At 44.5% G+C, this 18,467-nt stretch overlaps 2 protein-coding genes across 2 annotated transcripts in view; one reads left to right on the plus strand and one right to left on the minus strand.

Annotated features, from left to right (window-relative positions):
• Positions 1-8,944: 8,944 nt before the first annotated feature.
• On the minus strand, positions 8,945-16,255 carry MBOAT4 (membrane bound O-acyltransferase domain containing 4). Its single transcript, XM_045997744.1, has 3 exons — positions 16,071-16,255; positions 12,857-13,081; positions 8,945-10,688 (listed from the first exon to the last, which is right to left on the minus strand). The coding sequence occupies exons 1-3, from the start codon at positions 16,187-16,189 to the stop codon at positions 9,722-9,724; spliced, it is 1,311 nt and encodes a 436-aa protein (XP_045853700.1). The 5' UTR covers positions 16,190-16,255; the 3' UTR covers positions 8,945-9,721.
• Positions 16,256-16,895: 640 nt separating this feature from the next.
• The window catches only part of DCTN6 (dynactin subunit 6), a 31,548-nt gene continuing 29,976 nt past the window's right edge, over positions 16,896-18,467 (plus strand). The window contains exon 1 of the mRNA XM_045997745.1: positions 16,896-16,966. The gene's annotated coding sequence lies outside the window, so the exon portion shown is untranslated. The remainder of the gene's footprint in view (positions 16,967-18,467) is intronic.

Here is an 18,467-nt window from a genome sequence, read left to right on the forward strand (position 1 = left end):
CAGTGGGGGATGAAGAAGTAGTAGTGAGGGAGAGTTTGAAAACAATAAGGTCTAGACCCTCTGTCCAAACTACTGGTTCATCATATCTGCTTGGGACCTGGATGTGACATCATTTGCCTTGTTTCAAACCTTTACCCTACGAAACTATACTGTGGGCCCTTCAGCCGTGTAACTACTTTGTAAGCTCCCGGGGGTTGACCCTAGCACACATCCTGACATAGTGGTTACAGCGTGAGCTGTGGACCCTGCCTCCCTGTACCACAGCTCTTCCTCCTACGACATGTGTAACCTTAAGTGAGTTATTGGACCTCTCCGTGTCTCAGGTCCCCATCTGTACAATGAGGATAGTAATAGTACCTGCTTTGTGAGGAGGCTGCAACGTTTCAACGTGACGTGCAGAGGACTCACAGTGATTGAGATGGTTAAATGTTAGCTATCATTACTGTTTCTTACCAGTTCTCTGTACTGGTAAGCAGTTCCCTCTTCTCGTGGCAGTAGACAAACTGAAAAAACAACATTTTAACAATCCAGTCTAGTATATTGCTGATGGGGAGTCACCCCGTTAGCCTCAGAGTATCTGTTGGAAGTGCTCTACCTCCCTGGTCTTCTCATTGATTGCAGTATTTCAGGAAGACCTATTGATTATCTAATTAACACCGCCAAGGTGCCATGACACGCTTCCAATGGCTTAAGTATATGTGATCCTCCCTACCCCCACTCCCGCACCAAACTGAGAAATGATACACTTTTTTTTTTTTAAGAATATGGAAATATATTGCCAAACTTAGAACAAGAAGGGAAAGTCTTGGTAGATCTGAAACTAAGAATTCTCTGAGAAAATGAGAACCTACATGATCGAATTGAAGAACAAAACTGTAGCCTAGAATGCTGATGGCAAGCACATGGGAGGATGCTACCATAAAACATGGGGGCCATGCCAAGGAGGCCCTTTATCAGCACAAGTGGTGGCGTCCAGGGTGGGGAGGGGCTCAGAGAGGCAACATCCTGAGGCAGTTTACTGAGGGATTCTTTGGGGTGCTGTGGGGGGGGGGCAGCCAAACCAACAGATCTTTATGCCTCTCTACACACACACCCGTCCCCATCTCACACCTTCCAGGCTGGGTTGGAGGACACGTTTCCTGAAGTAGCAAAAGTGGGAATAGCCGAGTCCAGAAGGCCAGCCGCCAGGGTACCCTCGCTCAGTGGCACCTCTTTCTTCTCCCTAACTCACTGAAAACACCCCCCTCCCTTTCCTCAGGCTGCGCAAGCAGGAGCAACAGTTGGTCTAGCCAGGGGTTCTAGGTAGCAGAGGGGAGTTCCCAGGCAGGGATAACCAGACAGTTCAGGAATGCCCATCGGAGTAAGACAAACTCACAGAATTTAGCACTGAGGAATCAGTTAACGAAAAGAAGCTCCATGTTGACAGTTTTGAAAATTGAAGCCATCCAAAAGACCATACCAAGTGGTGTACAACATCAGGCTGATGAAGTTACAGAATATTTTATGTATTTTGCACCCAAATCCAATTAGATTGCCCAGGACCACTGTTTTGCTTTTTTCCTCAGAGCTTCTTTGTCATATCACAGTGGATTTAATTCAAAGACACACAGTATAGTCTTACTACGGATAAACCTTTTCCCGCACCATATTCTCCCTGTAACATCCTCTCCTGTGACCATGAACATGGAACCAACTATCTGCTTGGATGGGAAGGAAGGGAAGAGCTGTATGTGCTATTACTCATCTTACATGAGACATCCCATAGCCCACCATAGGCGTTTACTCATTGCACAGACACTTTTGGAATCAGACAAAACGGGAAGTGAGATGAGAACAAACAGAAGTATCGTGGACATCCCACTACATTCTATCTACCAAGTAGCTGTGTGACTCTAGAGGAAGTAGCAACAGGAGCGGAGGGAGGATAGAGAAGGCTTCACAAAGAAAATGGTTGTTGGGACACCTGGCTGGCTCAGTTGAGCATGTGACTCTTGATCTCAGGATTGTGCATTTGAACCCTATATATTGGGTGTAGAGATTACTTTTTTTTTTAATATTTTTATTTATTTGACAGAAATCACAAGTAGGCAGAGAGGCAGGCAGAGAGAGAAGAGGAAGCAGGCTCCCCGCGGAGCAGAGAGCCCAATGTGGGGCTCAATCCCAGGACCCTGAGATCATGACCTGAGCCAAAGGCAGAGGCTTTAACCCACTGAGCCACCCAGGCGCCCCTAGAGATTATTTTTTAAAAAAGAGAAAATGGTGGTTGATCTTGGTCTAGGGTGGTCATAACCATTCAAGCCCCCAACCTGTGTGACAGTTAATGTTCGTATGTTCACGTTTCTCTTCCAAAGTATTTCTGGGAATCCCAGGATTGCGTGTGTTACACAAACTGGTCATGGTTGTTGCTTGTCCCTCAGCGGGACTCTGGAACTGGATTGGCTTTCATTGTCTGCATCCTCCTTTCTGCCACTTTCTAATTGCTTTTCCCTTTATCCCTATATCCTGCACCCCAGCCGTGGATAGGACCCTCTCCCTTGACCCTGTGAAGCACACCTAAAATTGGGCTATATCTTGAAACAAGTCTTTTACCAAAGGCCTGAGGAAAAGAGATAGGAATTACTACACAACCCTCACCCCCCTCCAAAGAAAACCCAAAATTCATCATCATACTCACTGTCTTCTACAGTCATTGGCTGTGTACTTGCTTGTAAGGCTGCCCCGACTCTCTCTACAGCTCTGACTTATGCCAAGTTGCAGGTAGCATTTTACCTCCCCTAAAAGGGAGAGATTCTCGAATCCCCTGCAAGGGGACTTATGAGGTCTCCTTACATGACTCCAGGCCCCCTGCTCCAAAACAGCTTGATCTGCAGTAACGCATCTCAGCCCACAGAAGACAGGGTTCTTCGTAATGAAGGATGTTGTCCTTTCAACAATTTTAATCTAGAAGGAAGATTTTGTTTTATTTTAGTCTTCATTGAATCAGATTATTTTAGTCTTCATTGAATCAGAAAACATCAGATAAACCCGCTTAGAGAGACGTTCTATGAAGCAACTGGTACTCATCACAAGTCATGAAAGACAAGAGTCATCGAGGCCATGAGAGACAAGGAAAAACTGAGGAACTGTCACAGATGGGAAGAAACTATGGAGACCCAGCAATTAAATGAAAATGCGATCCTGCTGTAGATCTGGCGCGGCACAATGACATTGGGGGAGAATTGGTAAAATTTGAATAAGGTCAGTAGTTTAGTAGTTAGTAATATTGTGCTGATACTAATTGCTTTGTAATTGTGCTGTGGTTATATAAGTTGATAACTTTAAGAGTAAAAGAGACATGAATTCTCTGTACTATTTTTGTGCAACTTTCTGTAAGTCTAAAACTATTTCAAAATAAAAAGTTTTTTAAAGTACCATTAGCACCCATCAGATCAGCAAAATTGGGGGCGCCTGGGTAGCTTAGTGGGTTAAGCCTCTGCCTTCGGCTTGGGTCATGGTCTCAGGGTCCTGGGATCGAGCCCTGCGTCAGGCTCTCTGTTCAGTGGGGAGCCTGCTTCCCCTTCTCTTTCTGCCTGCCTCTCTGCCTACTTGTGATCTCTCTCTGTCAAATAAAATCTTAAAAAAAAAAAAAAGATCAGCAAAATTGTAAGTCTTGACTATCAGTAACTGGAAAGGACATGTAGCAAATTAAACACAAATACTGCTAGTGTAAGTGTCCATTGGTACAATCACTTTGGAGAGTATATAGGAATATTTGACAACATCTAGCGATATTGGAGATCTGTAAGCGTTAAAAGCAAGTGACTCCATGAGTAGGAACATATCCTGTGGAATCCCTGATACATGCATTCAAGGAACCATGTATAAGAATGTCCATCACTAATTTTTTTTTAAAGATTTTATTTCTTTATGTGACAGTACAAGCAGGAGGAGCGGCAGGCAGAGAGGGAAGCAGGCTCCCCACTGAGCAGGGAGCCCGATGTGGGACTTGATCCGAGGACCCCAGGATCATGACCTGAGCCGAAGGCAGATGCTTAACTGACTGAGCCACCCAGACATCCCATCACTAATTATTTTAATAACAAGTACTTGGGGGGAAAGGAGACTGGGTAAATAAATAGTGATACATTCACACTGTATAGTGAACACTGTATACAGCAGTGAAAATGCAGGGACCACAGCCTGTATAGACCAGCATGGATGACCCTAACAAGGAAGTGGGTGAAAAGTCAAGTCACAAAAGGATACTGGACAATAATACCATTTATATAAAGTTTAAAGCATTCCCCAGGGGTGCCTGGGTGGCTCAGTTCATTAGGCATCCGCCTGTGGCTCGGGTCATGATCCCAGGGTCCTGGGATTGAGCCCCCACGTCAGACTCCCTGCTCAGTGGAGAGACTGCTTCTTCCTCTCTCTCTGCCTGCTGCTCCCCCTGCTCGTGCCCTCTCTCTTCTCTCTCTGTCAAATAAATAAAATAGAAAATCAAACCTATTTAAAAAAAAATACATGCCCCCAAATATTACATATTGTTTTGGGATAAATAAACTATGTCATTAAAATATAAAATACAATCTCTTCTGAGGTGAGAAAGTGGGAATAAGTAGTCAAGAAGGGATTCAAAAAGGACTTCAATTGTATTCTCAGTGCTTTATTTTTTTAACTTTTCGTGGTACATACACAGACATTTTATTAAATTATACTTTACATGTTTTGATAATTACTTTTAAAGATAGAAGAACATCTTACAGGGAAATCTTACAAACAGATTAGGGAAAAAAATTAAAAGAAGTAGCCTGCTTCCTCCTCTCTCTCTGCCTGCCTCTCTGCCTACTTGTGATCTCTCTCTCTGTCAAATAAATAAATAAAATCTTTAAAAAAAAAAAAAAGAAGTAGCAAAATATATGAGCACACAATTTCTGAATAAAAATCTCTAAGTAGATGGTCAATAAGGAATATATGGAGGTGTGTTATTCTTGTTAGTAAGTCAATGAAATGTAAACAATATGACGCTTTATACCACTTACAAATATGGCAAAGACCTTTATAAAATTATAATACCCAGGTAGGGCATTTGAAATGGTGATCACTCTCAACAGATTATAGGTAGAAGTGTAAATTGGTACAAACATCCTCAAATGTGGGGGACCTGACTGGCTCAGTCGGTGGAGCATGGGCCTTTGATCTCAGTGTCTTGAGTTCAAGCCCCATGTTTAGTGTAGGACTTACATTAAAAAAAAAAAGAAGGAAAAAAAGTCTTTAATATAATTTGGTGATAAATATTAAAAGCCTCCAAGGATGCATATTATATCGCCTATTAACTACCTGAATAGTAATCCTAGGGAATTAATCAGAGATAGTCATCACCTTATTAATTACAGCAGTGAAAAACTAAAACAATATTAAAGTCACATAGCAGAAGTTTGATTAAATAAATCATGAATGTATTAGGCAGTTATTAAAAATCACATAGTAAAAGAAATCACATTGTAAAAAATGTAGACACAAGAACACTTTATAAGGAGCACCTTATAAAGAGACACTTTATAAGCATCTGTCTTCTGCTTAGGTTAAGACTCAGGGTCCTGGGACCAGGTGGAGCCCTGTGTCAGGCTCCCTCCTCTGTGAGAAGTCTGCTTCTCCCTCTCCCTTTGCCCCTTCCAACCCCCCACTCGTGTGTGTGTGTGTGTGTGTGTGTGTGTCTGTGTGTGTGTGTGTGTGTGTGTGTGTGTGTCTTAAATAAGATCTTTTAAAAGTTAAGGATTTTAAGGGAACAAAGGAAATTGCAAAGAACGAACAGTCTCTACCAGGCCAGGAAATACCCTAACCATATCAGAGGCAATAAATCAATGGTAAAATTCCCCATGCTGTTTGAAGAGTAGAGATGGGCCTAACACATATTCTTGAGCTGTTTTTGCAGGATTGAAACTGTGTTGCATAGGGTTAACGAGTTTAAAACTAGCAGGAAATGGAAAGCTTATTTTTCAGAGAACAATTTCTCCCTGATCAACTATTGTTTATTTTCAGATCCACTAATATATATTCTGTCTCTGCAGAAGCCTGGATGCAGGGTCAACTGATTAGGTTTCAGCCCTATAAACAAGCAAGGCCCTGCATGCCTTACGTGAGCCCAGGAGCCCATCCAGGTTACATCTGCTCTCAGAGCACATCACCTTCTATTACAGGGGTCTTGAAACTATATTTTCCAGATTCCCTTGCCTCCGGGGTCCTGTGTTTAATCTATATTTTGCTAATAAAATATACTCACCATGCTTTGGTGAGATGAAAGAGGTTCTTCCTCTGCCAACAGCGGTATGAGGCTTAAACAGATGTGAATTTTCTCAAGGGTTGACAGGACTCTGTATTCCACTGCTTTTAAGCAGATGCAAGGAATTTGTGTCTTTGGCAGTGGTTTCCTGACTTGTGGATGTTATTGGAAATCCTTATACATTGGAGTAGGAAGTAAAACATACAGCTGAGGGGGCGCCTGGGTGGCTCAGTGGGTTAAGCCACTGCCTTCGGCTCAGGTCATGATCTCAGGGTCCTGGGATCGAGCCCCGCATCGGGCTCTCTGCTCAGCAGGAAGCCTGCTTCCTCTGCTCTCTCTCTCTCTGCCTGCCTCTCTGCCTACTTGTGATCTCTCTCTGTGTGTCAAATAAATAAATAAAATCTTAAAAAAAAATACAGCTGATGTGGACAACAGTTTGACAGTTACTCAAAAAGTTAAACATAGCAGCAATTCTGCTCATCCATATATACCCAAGAGAATTGAAAACTTAGATCTACACAAAAAATTGAACACAAATGTTCATAGTAGCATTATTCATAATAGCCAAAGAGTGAAGTGTCTTTTTTTGTGAGGTGTCTGTTCCCAGCTGTGACTTTTTTCCTTAGATTAATTCTTTCAAATCACATTGTTCTTTATACTGTCCAGTATAAATGGAATACTTTTATAGGATGCAAATACAAAGGGAAGGAAGTACGTGTCCTGGCTTTAACCAGTGAAAGGAGCAGAAATTATCCCTGGCCATCAACAGGGAGATAGATTTGGAGACCGAATTGCACTTTAAAATACTTTATTAACCAACTACTTTTTACTTCTTAATTTTTTATTATTATTTTTTTTTTTTTAGAGAGGGAGGGAACTAGGAGCAGAGGCAAAGGGAGAGATAGAATCTTGAGCAGGCTCCATGACCAGTGTGGAGCCCAACACCGGGCTCGATCTCCCAACCCTGAGAGCATGACCTGAGCCCAAACCAGGAGATGCTTAAGTTAATCATATAATCACATAATCATCACAGCATCACAGCATTACCTATCATAAAACATAGCATTAGGAGAATTAACACCTAAGTATATGGTTTGAAGGATTTTCATAAACTGAATACATACCTCCACGTGGTTAGCTTCTCAGAAGTGCCTCTATACAAGCACTGATTTTTTTTTTAAGATTTTATTTATTTATTTGACAGACAGAGATCACAAGTAGGCAGAGAGGCAGGCAGAGAGAGAGGGGGAAGCAGGCTCCCCGCCTAGCAGAGAGCCCGATGCAGGGCTTGATCCCAGGACCCTGAGAACTTGACCTGAGCCGAAGGCAGAGGCTCAACCGACTGAGCCACCCAGGTGCCCCTGATTTTTTTTTTTTTTAAGAAAGATTGTATTTATTTATTTGAGAGAGAGAGAGAACATGAGTGGAAGGAGGGGCAGACTGAGAAGCAGGCTCCCTGCTGAGCAAAGACTCTGACACAGGACCCTGAGATCATGACCCGAGCTGAAGTTGGACATTTAACTGACTGAACTACCCAGGTGCCCCCAAGCATTGATTTTTAAAAAGCTCTATCATAGTCTATTGTAATTCTAATGCTGACCTTTTTTTTTTTTTTTTTTTATGACAAGTAATGCTGTGATGATTGTTCTCTTTCCTCCCAACCCATAACGCCACCCCCGCCATCCCACTTGCCCCTCTGGGTTGGATTCTAAGGATAGTCCTTTCAGTGACTTGCTTGTAATAGTCTTAGAGTACTTTACCACCCCCCTTGGCTATCAACTGTTTCCCCTTGCTTATCCCCAATCCTGGAAACCCGTGTTTGTCCATACTGTCTCCTCTGGCTATTGAGTGTGGTGAGAGAAAGTCTGGAACCATGCGGGTTAAGGCCACTACAAATTCTTGCTGCCTGTTCTTGGCCCTCACTGCCTGCTGCCGTGTGCTCTGTGTGTGAAGGCTGGGCTGTTTGTCTGCCTTCATGCTTGCGAGTGATACTGACATACCTTTCTAAGTGATCTATCACTTCTAACTTAGTATTATCTTTGCCAAGTTTTAAAGAGTAGAAGCTCACTTGCAATTTTATGTTTTGAAAAGAATGCAGATGGTTGGTTTTGGAAGCTTCGATGCTCATACCATGCTTCCTGCGGTGGGGTAGGTGGCGTAAGTGAATGATTTTAAGTGGGACACAAAGAAACATTTTGTACATGTTTCTTTAGTGAGTGTGAAAGTGAAATATAGTGAATCCACTAAACTCAGTGTTCGGCGATGCCATGGCTTAAAAAGAGGACAAGTTTTAAAAGTAAGCTGAGCTAAAGTTAAAGAAAAACTAATTATGGGGCGCCTGGGTGGCTCAGTCAGTTGAGTATCTGCCTTCCGTTTAGGTCATGATCCCAGGGTCCTGGGATTGAGTCTGGAGTTGGGCTCCTGGCTCAGTGAGAAACCTGCTTCTCCCTCTCTCCTGCTTGTGCACTCTCTCTGTCAAACAAATAAATAAATCTTTAAAAAAATAAATAAATAAAAGAGAGAGAAACTGTAATGATGTGACCGACTAGACAGCCAGCAGGCAGAGGCGCTGTGACAGCGACCATGGGATCACACAGCTTCGCTACCCCTCAGCAGTCTTCACAGCTTTCTCTCGGGGCCCTCCCAGAGCGAGAAACAGAGAGAGTTATGTAGGCTATACCAAGAAAAGGGAACCAGACCCTCAACATCGTACTAAAATTGGGCTTACTTCTTGTTTTTGGCCTCTTTGTGTGACATATCTCATGGGTCGGTTTTGTGCCTGTTATGTAAGTGGTTATCATGGCTCAGCCAGATTTTCAGTGTATTAACATATTCGGAGATAATAGCAGCCTTTCCGTTTTGAGACCGAAATTTTCGAATTACCTCTAGATGAGAATGAGTGTCTAGTTCATGGAACAACCCAATACGAGAATCTGGTTTAGAGGGCTTTTTTAAGTCATCTCTACACCCCACATGGGGCTAGAACTCACAACCCCAAGATCAAGAGTCACACAGTCTACTGAGTGAGCCAGCCAGACGGATGCCCCTGACTGAGATGTCTGTTGTTTTTGTCTTGCTAAACTCGCCGTCCAGGATCAAGTGGAACTGTTGGAGACTCAGTGTTTGGGTGTCCAGCGTTTACCACTTGCCTTTTGGTTGGCAGTACCTTCTGTTTTTACCTATCACCTTTCCTTGCTTCCATGTCCAAACTGTAAGTCCTAAGGGAAAAAACCATGTCGTTTCCTTTTTTTTTTTTAATCTTCAGTACCAGTACTATAGCTTGTGAAAGTAGATACACAAATTTCTACGGGCAAACACCAGGAATATACACCCAGTACTTGAAGAAAAAAAAAAAAACAACCTAGTATGGAAGAGATCAAGCCTAGGCCTCATCAACACACCATCTGGCACTTTCTCAACTCTGTTTCGTGGATATATAAGCTGAAGGCGGGAGAGAAGCTATGAGTTAAGTGTCTGCTTTCTCTTTCCCAATAGAAAAAGCAAAATGCAGTACACCAGGGGGAAGACACTGTTGTAGGAATGACACAGCAGCCAGAGGGAGGAGAGGCTCCGGGCCTCCACGGCCAGCATTATGTAAGCAATGATGAGCTGAGTGTGCGCCCAAGTGAGCGCTCGATAGAGCAGGTGCATGGGCTGGGATCTGATAAACAAGCCGGCAGAAGCGTGAATCAGGTAGTCGGCCTCCACCATCAGAGCCCAGCACAGGAACCCGAACACCTGTCCTGGATGGAGCCCATGCCACCAGGCCGAGAAGGCAAAGGTCTGCAGCAGCGGCCAGGTCCTGCCCTGCTGAAACACGAGGCGTCGGAGCCACCGCGCTGTGCTTTGGTTCCACTTCCTCGTGAACAGGGAGATCCTGTGGGTCGTTTCCAGTGTCCAGATGTCCGCATCGGGGAAGTAGCCCTCCTCACCGGGGCCGTGACCAAACCCAGGTCCAAAGCCCGCAGCACAGAGGAGGGCGTCATCCAGGATCCAGCAAGAGTAGTAGGTGAGTTTAAAGAACCCGGCTGTGGACCACACGACTCGAATACACTCAAGCTGCTGGCAGTCAGCCAGACCTGCTCCTGCTCTCACCACCTTCCCCAAGACCATCTTTAGGCACTCGAGGCCCAGGATCTGCAGACCCCTCTGGCTCAGAGCCCAGACGGAGCGCCTGGGACTCAAAGTGCCAGACCCTTGAACTCGAGCCTGGAATTTCTGGAAGGAACACAGGGGGCCTCCTAGGAGAGCAGGGAAAAAGAGCAAGTAGCTGATGTAGGGCAGAGCCTCGCACAGATGCTCAGACAACGAGCTTCTTTCCCCGATGCCTCTTGATGCTGCCTTCACTTTTCCCTCACGAATATCCAGCGAGAGGGATGTGACCCTCTGGGTCAATAGCATGAGGGAAGATAGAGTGATGCAGAACCTGAAAGAGATTTATTTCAAATGTAAAGACGCCCCACATTTATTTCATCCCATTCCAGTCCCTCACACATGACCCCACAGCGAACAGCAGCCGGGAACAACAACAGCCCTGCGGTGCCCCCACAAAGATTCTTAAGTTACTTCTCACCACAGGCTGCTCTGGTTAGGATAAAAAGGTAAATGGGGAAATGAATCATTAGAGAGGCAACTAGAAGAATGACAAGGGATACTGTAGGGGAAATAGTGTTAGGATATTTCTGGGAATGGCTTCTATAGACTAGGATCTGGGACCTGGGAGGAATTTGCCACGGAAGGGACAAAAATTTGGGACTGAAGAGATTATAAGAAGGCGAAGATTTTAAATATGAACCGGTTCCTGTCAGTAAGATTCTGCAGGCTTTGGCCTCTGTGCTCAGGAATGGTGAGTCAAGCTCGGGGTTCAGGGTGTGCACTGAGTCATTAGCAATTTGAGGTGTGTTCTTAACCAATCACCTGAACTGCTCCTGCTTCAGCATCATAAGGTAGAGAAGATCCTGCCGGCAAGGTTATTATGGAGAAGAGTAATGAAAATTACATGATGCCCTCTACAATCAGGAATGCTGTCCTGTGGAGAGAAAATGGCACTATTTCCCACATGCCCACAGTTTCTATCTGTGCGTCTGAGGATTTAAGGACAACTGACCTCCCCTGATTGATCCAAACAGTAGGCAAAGTAGCCTCCAAACACCACCAACCCCTGTTTGTGCACCTGCTATTGTGGGCTGAATGTGTTTCCCCCAGATTTGTGTGTTGAAGCCCTAACCCCCAGTGCCTCAGAGTGTGACTGTGTTTGGAGACAGAGTGAGTAAGTTAAAATGAGGTCATTGGGGTGAACCCTAATCCAGTATGACAGGAATCCTTATAAGAAGAGATTAGGACACAGACACACACACACACACAGGGAACACCAGGTGAGGACACATGGAAAGACAGCCATCTACAAGCCAAGGAGAGAGGCCTCGGGAGAAGCTGAACCTGCCAACACCTTGACCTTGAACTTCCAGCCTCCAGAGGAAGTACATTTCTGTTGTGTGAGTCACTTCCTCTTCAGTACCTTGTTTGGACAGTCAGAGCAAACTAATACATCTTCCCAGCTCAGCTCCAGCTCAGCCTTCTTCCCATCGACCAGATCCTGTTCAACTCGCTCCTCCAGCCCCTATCAGGTGCCCGCTTCTCACTGAAATCCTAATTCACCACACCCCAGTCAGTACTCCCCACCCCCTACCTGCCTGCCATCTTGCCTCTTCTCCCAAGAAGCAAACCCTTAAGCCTTTGGTGAAAACAGTGAGGGTGAGGAAGAGGATTCTAGTGTGGCAGGGATGGTAGAATGAGAGCACCAACGGCAAACTGGAGTCAGACAGGTGACCCGCCTCGATAGGTCACAGCCCCTGTTCTCTGAGTGACCACAGACCCACACCAATTGTGGTAAGAGAGGAAGCCAGGGACCACAGGGCTCGAGATCACAGAGATACCTGTTCTCCCCTAATCTGGGTGATCTCACTGACTCATGAAAAACACTTCTCTAAATGGTAATCAGTGCCTGCTTCGTTTCCTAGACTGGTAACTACGCTGCTTCTGGGAGGACGGGACAGCTGAGTCTCAATGAAAGCAAAACCCTTGCATAGCAGCTTCCACCAGAAGGCAACGGAGGTTTACAGTGGGTTTATACCTTCCCGGTCCTGCTGAAGGGGAGGAGAGGCTGACGACTGTGTGTCTAAACCAGCCAGTCTGAGTTGAGCTTAGTCACTTCTAGGCAGATCTTATCTGTGGGTCCTGGGACTCCTGGTTCGATGCCCTTTTCAGGCACAATGATAAGTACAGCGAAGTGCCAGGCGCTGTGTGACATGGGCAACATGTGGCAGTTACTTATAGTCATTTAATTACATTTATATTAATTATCTTGAACTTAAGAGTCTTACAATACAGGTATTGTTACACACACACACACACACACAACCATTGTTTTTTTAGGAAAAGAAATTGAGACTGAGAGGTTAAATGACTTGCTTAAGGTCACACTGCCCCAATGTGCAAGAATTCTCATTCAAACTCATCCCCCAGGTTCTCTCCCACTTTCACCGTGGTGCAAGCACAGCCTTGGCTGGGATAGTATAACCAAGCGAGCTTTACCTCGTGGAAGGACGTTCTCGAAGATAGTATTCGGTGTAGTGCAGCCCCAGGTGACAGAGCGTCTGCCAGCTCATCTGGGAGATGAAAGCCCACCTGTGCACATCCCGTGGGTCGAGCCAGGAAAACAGCACCGCGGCCCACAGAGCGGGGATGAGGACAAGCACAGCGAAGGAACCCATGGCCGCCAGGGCCAGGGCGCCCCCTCCAGCCAGGAGAAAGAGGTACCTGAAAGAGAAAGGGCAAGTGTGAGACTGACTTGGAACCCTGTGATGTGACGAAGGAGTCACACAGATGTCATTCTCCATAATCCAATGGTAAGCCCCACGTGTCACCGGAAGAAGCCATACTGTTATCACCCAAAGTCTTCCTTTTGTTTTTCTGAAGGAATGAACCGCGTGAGGAAAAAACCAGTCCATTTGCAAACGACTATCTCAGGAGACAACTTTTTAAAAAGATTTGATTTATTTATTTGACACAGAGCATGAGCAGAGGGGAGGCGCAGGGGGAGAGGGAGAAGCAGGCTCCCCGCTGAGCAGAGAGCCCAATGCAGGGTTCGAACCCAGGACAATGGGATCATGACTTGAGCCGAAGGCAGATGCTTAAATGACTGAGACACCCAGGCGACCCTCAGATGAATTTTGATTCCTACCTCAGTGATCCTGCGAACCTCTCTTTGATGTCTACACTCAAGTGGGAATGACACCCTGCAATCCTGTGGGTGACAGTCCAGAAGGTTTCCTGGTGGGGACAGCTTTACAAATCTAGTAGCTTGCTGCCTGAATGAAGAGTTGTAAAGCCAGTGTCGAGGATCTAGGAGAACTCTCTACATCGCCCCGTGGAGATGAGTCTCTTTCCTTGTTGCTGGGTTGCACTGTCCTGAACCATTCCGGACACAGTGGGAAAGGGGATTCTGTGCCTCTCTCTGCTAAGTGTTTGAAAACTCGGTTAGAAAATCTTTATATGTGCTCTTAATCCTCTCGACCTTTCTTTCAGATCTTACAAGTTGGTGGGGTTTTTTTCATGTTGTTAAAGGACCCATATGAGTGGTTTGTGGAAACTACTTCCCTTGGAAGCTGGCAGGTGCCCTGAGGATGTGCAGAGACCTGAGAAATTTCACATGATAAAGTCTCAGTTCTTTCCACTTGAACTCATGACCCCACCCTCAAGAGTCCCATGCTCTCCTGAAGGAGTCAGCCAGGTGCCCCTGTTTGTTTTAATTGGTGCCAAATTAATAAATCTGAATGGAGAGCTGTGAAAATCTGTACTGACTAGTCAGGGATAGGAAAATTGAGTCAAAGCCGTCTGTGTCTTCTGGACCACCACAGGGTACATATCACGACTCTGCGGCATAGGGACACACACATAGGTGAGAATGTCTTTCTTGGGAGAGACTGGTGGACGCCCCGGTGGGAGACGCTCTATCACACAAGGCCTGGCCCATTCCTGGGCTTCTCTTTGAGCTCGCCCACCCCAGTTAACACTGTGGGTCACGTCTTTACCTCCCTGCCATGGAAAAACGAGGGGAACACATATTCCTTAACACAGTGAAACCTAAGGTGTCATTGAAATGTCTATACACATACAATGCAGGCTACATGATATACTGAGGGCTTATTTTGTTCTAGGCATTGAGCTAATAATCCCTGCATTAAAAAGTATCTTTATTTAATCCTTAAAATAACCCCATGGGATAGGCATTATTATTTCCATTTCATGGATCAACTTGGAGAGAATTTATTCACATACATAAGGACACTCAGGAAGGGAGGGACCCAGGACCCACTAGGCTGTCTCCGAAGCCAGCAACCTTAACCCTATGGGAATGAACCTTTGTTTTTGCACTTGCTTTGCCTTATTATTTGTGATTCTTTATCAAGAGGAAACTTTTTTTTTTACAATGCCCCCTTCCCTGACCCCCATCTCCTAAATGAAGGTAAGGGCCATCCACCAGTTGTGAACGGGTGGTAACATACCACAGTTTAGTCAAACTCAGAAAGTCTAACTGATTACTAGATACAGCTGGATTTTACTTAAAAATCCTTAACATATAAAAATCTTCATTTCTAAAATAAGTAAATTCTTAGGAGGTAGCCCTCTGGCAATGGATTTTCATTTTACAAAAGGATATTCCACAAACATCTTTAAAAACAAGGACTGTATCAGGGAGACTGAGTGGCTCACTTGGTTAAGCGCTGGACTCTTGGTGTGGGCTCAGGTCTGATCTCAGGGTTTTGAGATCTACACCCGCCCCCACCCTATGTCAGGCTCTGAGCTCAGCATGGAGTCTGCTTGTTTTTCTCTCTCCTTCTCCCTCTGCCCCTCTCCTCACTCTATATTTCCCTCTCTAATAAATAAATCTTTAAAACAAACAAAAAAACAGGGACTGTTTCTCATGTATATATAGAATGTACTAGCTAGATCTAAAATCATTTCAATCAAGTTGTCAAATCTCTAGTGACGATAATTTTTGAAACCTAGATTGAGATATAGCTAATCTGACATAATTTGTTTTGACTTATTCCATTTTTCTGAGAAATCATACAAAGGCATTTAAAGAATCAGTTAAATATTTAATGAAATTTAATTTTATTGAAAATGATAAAACTCCATGAAATGAGGACCGTTCAAGAACATGTAGGACATACTGTGGGGGTGGAGATATATGGGGGTGGGGAATTACTGTACCATCTCAGCAGCTGTCTCTTCCCAGAGTTTACTTTTATCCTTTTCCCATTTAATGGGAAACTTTGAGTCAATGGAGTCATGGTGTCAATTTCCAGCCCCATTTCACTCTATTAGAGACACTTATGACCAAGCAATCAATAATCAGTGGTAGCGGGGTGCCTGGGTGGCTCAGTGGGTTAAGCCTCTGCCTTTGACTCGGGTCATGATCTCAGGGTCCTGGGATGAGCCCTGCATCGGGTCATGATCTCAGGGTCCTGGGATGAGCCCTGCATCGTAGGGCTCTCTGCTCAGGAGGGAGCCTGCTTCCCCCTCCCCCTCTGCCTGCCTCTCTGCCTGCTTGTGATCTCTCTCTGTCAAATGAATAGGTAAAATCTTTAAAAAAAATAATAATGGTAGTGATATGGTAGTGATCACTTAAAAACAACTGAATAATTAATTATTTAATTTTCACATCTACAAGCCAATCTGTGCTCTTTGACCTTCTACGGTATTCATAGATGTCAAGAGTAAAAAGATCCCTTAAACCTACCTGGCGTGGGTGGGGAAAGAATCCATAATGCAGAGATAATTAAACAGAAGTGCAAAAGGGAAAGCCGCCCCTTGATAAAGTGATACAGGATGGAGGAAGAACAGCGGAAGCCAATCCATTGTAAACTGGAACAAAGACTCTGTCCTTTCCAGAGTCTTAACTGGTGCCTCCCTGTGAGCAAAACCTCAACCAGGCTCTCTTGGATCTTTTTATACGGCTCAGAAAGGACGGGGTGAGTAAAGAGCAAACAGATCGCCAGCGAGAAGCAGCATAAAAGTTGGCTTTCTGATAAAAGGGACTGCGTTATAGAAACCAAAACTCGTTTTGGTGTTCTATTAAGAATGTACGGAAAACATTGCTTTCAGAAGTTCCCCTTTTGTTTGGTTTACATACTGCACTATTTGCCTTTCCAGTCATCTGACTGTCATATTTTCTTCACTAAGTTAATGAAAAATCTCATTTTCTAGTTGTGGATAGATACCTGGCCAGCTGGGGAGGGCAAGCAAGGAAGGACATGAGAATGAGGAAGGGAGACAGGTTCTCAAAGAGCAGGAAGATTCCTCTTCCCAACCACCGTTGTCCTCCTAATGCTATTTTTTTTATAGTACCTATCACCACCTCTTCTATACCTATTCCTCAATTAGTTTATGGTCTGCCCCCTGCCAGAATGTGATCTCTAAAGGGAGGAAATTTGTTTTGTTTATTGCTGTATCCCCCGCACATAGAACAGTGCTGGACATATGCTATGTACTCAGTAAATACCGGTTAAACATTAAAAGGTCTTAAGGAAGTGAAGTGTAGAGAGGAACATGTAAGGAGAAGCTTTTCTTTGGAGTGTGGACAAGAACTATAAGAGACACTGCCTAGAAGCAAGAAAAGAACAGGCCATCTCTTTGGTGAGTCCCTATCCTGAGCTCAGAGTATTACAACGATGTGGCCATTTCCCATCCCCAAAGACATATGCAAGAGTGAGCAGCCTTAAATAAAGGACAGGAGAGTACAGCCTGACACGAAAGCACCTTAAGGGCAAGGACCATCTCTTAGAGATAGTTCTGCAAAGAAGAAAAGACAGAGAATCTCTTATTAACTGGGGGACTCTGAGCTAAGTCCCATCTCTCTGAGACTGAGCTTGAGCTCCTTGATTAAAAAATTAGATAGAAGGGGCGCCTAGGTGGCTCAATTGGTTGGGCATCTGCCTTCGGCTCAGGTCATGATCCCAGAGTCCTGGGATCCAGCTCTACATTGGGATCCCTGCTTAGTGGGAAGCCTGCTTCTCCCTCTCCCTATGCCCCTCCCCTTGCTTGTGCTCTCTCTCTCTCTCTCTCAAATAAATAAATAAAATATTGAAAAAATTAGATACAATAATGCCTGTCTCAACAGAATCGTTATGATTAGATAATGTATGTAAAATCATGGAGTCTAAAGCTGCTTGATGAATGTAGTTGAAAGTAAAACAGTAAAATAATTATTTTAAAGCAGTAAAAATAATTGTTTTTAATAGCATTATTGGGCTACCACTTCATGATAGACTGGTGCCAAGCACCAGGAATATAAAGATGAGTAAGACATGGCCTCTGCCTTTAAGCAGCTCTCAATTTAGGAGGGTGACAGAAATGGCAACGAATACTTTCATCAAAGAATGACAGGTGCAGTGTACTGTGGGTATCCTGTAGTGGGTAAGTAAAGAAGCAATTAGGGGCGCGTGGGTGGCTGAGTCATCAAACATCTACCTTTGGCTCAGGCTCTGATCCCAAAGTCCTGGGATCAAGTCCCGCATCAGGCTCCCTGCTTGGTGGGAAGCCTGCTTCTCCCTCTCCCATTCCCCCTGCTTGTGTTTCCTCTCTTGCTGTGTCTCTCTCTGTCAAGTAAATAAACAAAATCTTTTTTTTTTTAAAGATTTTATTTATTTATTTGACAGAGATCACAAGTAGGCAGAGAGGCAGGCAGAGAGAGAGAGAGGAGGAAGCAGGCTCCCTGCCAAGCAGAGAGCCCGATGCGGGACTTGATCCCAGGACCCCGAGATCATGACCTGAGCCGAAGGCAGAGGCTTAACCCACTGAGCCACCCAGGCGCCCCAATAAACAAAATCTTAAAAAAAAAAAAAAGCAATTATCTGCAGAGATAGGGAATTTTTAAAAAGCAAAAGAAATGGAAATGCTTGAATCGGTTCTGGAAAGAGGTTTCCAAACAGATGGACAGCTTATTCCAGGCCACAGGTGGCACAAAGATCTAGATGAACAGTAAAACAATGACTAAGCTTACACAATAGGGAACATATTACAATGTAATCAGATCCCTCATTAAGTTTAACTGTTAGGTATAGAGGAATGGAGTTGCAGTTAATTTGTTAGGGAAAAAGTTACGCTTTTTGTCTTTGAATTAAATATTTACTAATTC

The sequence above is a fragment of the Meles meles genome, chromosome 2 (assembly GCF_922984935.1).
Source record: "Meles meles chromosome 2, mMelMel3.1 paternal haplotype, whole genome shotgun sequence".
Taxonomy (NCBI): Eukaryota; Metazoa; Chordata; class Mammalia; order Carnivora; family Mustelidae; genus Meles; species Meles meles.

Bases quoted from the DNA above. Each gene is read 5' to 3' on its own strand.
- MBOAT4 (XM_045997744.1), bottom strand. From the start codon at position 16,189: ATGGATTGGCTTCCGCTGTTCTTCCTCCATCCTGTATCACTTTATCAA. The intron at 13,082-16,070 runs GTAGGTTTAAGG...TTTCTCTTTCAG, and splicing joins TCTTTCCCCACCCACGCCAG to GTACCTCTTTCTCCTGGCTG. The intron at 10,689-12,856 runs GTAAAGCTCGCT...AATCTCTTTCAG, and splicing joins CGAGAACGTCCTTCCACGAG to GTTCTGCATCACTCTATCTT.